This window comes from Trachymyrmex septentrionalis, unplaced genomic scaffold (assembly GCF_001594115.1).
Source record: "Trachymyrmex septentrionalis isolate Tsep2-gDNA-1 unplaced genomic scaffold, Tsep1.0 scaffold2, whole genome shotgun sequence".
Classification (NCBI taxonomy): Eukaryota; Metazoa; Arthropoda; class Insecta; order Hymenoptera; family Formicidae; genus Trachymyrmex; species Trachymyrmex septentrionalis.
The window spans coordinates 2,003,168-2,005,137 of record NW_017305179.1 but is presented as its reverse complement, the minus strand read 5'-3'; the positions used below and the strand labels follow the sequence as shown (position 1 = coordinate 2,005,137).

Genomic DNA, 1,970 nt, shown 5'->3' with positions numbered 1-1,970 from the left:
CCACCCCCCACCCCCCGCTCGTCCTCCGTCATGGCACTCGCGAAGCGAAACTTTACCCGCGCGCCGTCGGGTCACGTATTGAATATATTTACAGGGAACGTACAAACCAGTCCATGCACTTTTCACGAACCTAACTTACTAAATTCTTTACGGGAGCTTTAAAAAGTCTCCCCCCGTGAGAAGGAGGGGCGAGTTCGGCGAATTATTCAATATCGCACCTACGGTTTCGCGAAGGAGAACTGTAGATAGCGTCTATACATATGTATGTCGCTGCATACGTATTGAATGTGTCCGTATCGAATCCAGAAAAAAAAAACTCCAAGCACTTTATATGTTAGAAGAATAGTTGTGCTAAAATATAATTTCGAATTGAAAACGATATTCTTACGAATGTAAATTTTCATTGAGGAGAAAGGAATATTTAAATATTACTTTACAAAGGTTCATATTGTCTCGATAGAATATAGTTAGGTATTTTCTTAAAGGATTCGTAAAAACGAAAACTTAAGAAAGAAAAGGTTGATTTTAATCTTATTTTAATTGTTTTGCTTTTTCAATTGTGACGCGTTGCTTTTTTGTCGAAATCGCCGTCCTTAATGCCATACACGAAGTAGAAATTGATAAATGAGATCATTAAGATTAAGCACGTTTTCGACCGTAATTTCACGTTCGAGTGCTTTTTGTTGCGTCTCCGAGGAGTACCACTTCTCTTTGCGTCTATGGCGTAATGTGCTTATTGTTACCAAGAGGCGAGGAGTAAAAGTAAAGTCTCAAGATCGCGAAGCCCCTTTGTTCGATCGTCAAGTGTACCCCACAAGCTCGACGACGATGACAAAAAGCTTAACGCTTCCAGAACCAACAGCTGACAAAAAAGTAATCCATATATCCTTCATCACTCTCGATTTTCATATAACGCTCGCTAATCTATTTCACAATTCTGCTATCGTGATTAATAGTTATCATATCTTGATATTTTCGAGTGTCATTTCTCCCTAATATTTATATTACATATTTTAATTTTAAATTATAATACTCCTATTTGTTGGTAAGAGGATCTTTAAAATATGAAAGACGCGTTGTCCTAAAATAAAATTTTCAAAGTCCAAGGGAATATCTCTCCCGATAATTCTCAATATTTTATGCGAACAAGAAATACGTTTACGGGAATGTATTTTACACGCGTACATATTTTCAGACAAGAACGTGCCTTCGGCGCATTGAATATTTCTCGACACATCCTATACACTAGCAGGGCGTTGAATTCTTATTGTATAGACCTTGAAGGTCTCTCGAAGATCACGGAAGCACTCTCCTATATAAGCATGCGTAGATCCGCGTGCGTGCAGATCAGTCCCAGGTTCTGATCCAAAAGTAGTGAAAATCCATCGTCATGTTTAGGCTGGTAAGATCGACGGTTCTTAACATTATTTAGCAACTAAGGCGGAAAATTTATTGCCTCTGAATGATAAAGCAATTGACAATCGTCGTCGAGATTAAAAATAATTATATTATGTATATATATTTAACAGGTGTCTTATCTTGAAACTAATCAGCTATCATTTTTAAACGCATATACATATATATAGGGAATAAGAAATAATGTAAAGATGATCGAAAAGATTTGTGTGTATCATTTAATAAATGTTTATAAAAATGTCAAAGCCTTAATCTTAATGATTTATATTTTCGAAATGCTAAATTCTTGATAATACGTAAGTATTTTTTTTTTTTTTTTTGATCAAAAAAGATGTCAAATAAAGTTTTTTTTAAATATACTCATTAAGAATTTAGCATTTCGAAAATATACGTACATTATTGAGATCAGTAATATTTGACATTTTTATAAATATTTATTAAATGATACAAATATGTTCAATTATTGTTATTTTATATGTAAATAAAAACTGCCAGAGAGATGTCTTATTAAAAAATCTATTTCAGTTTTTTCCTATTTCCTGCGTTTAAAAATG

General features: G+C 34.1%; 1 protein-coding gene across 1 annotated transcript in view; it reads left to right on the top strand.

The window, feature by feature from the left end:
• The first annotated feature begins 1,333 nt into the window (after positions 1-1,333).
• Positions 1,334-1,970, top strand: part of LOC108747415 — a 1,982-nt gene continuing 1,345 nt past the window's right edge. Inside the window, exon 1 of the mRNA XM_018484844.1 lies at positions 1,334-1,402. Coding sequence (XP_018340346.1) covers positions 1,391-1,402 — 12 coding nt within the window. The 5' untranslated portion in view covers positions 1,334-1,390. The remainder of the gene's footprint in view (positions 1,403-1,970) is intronic.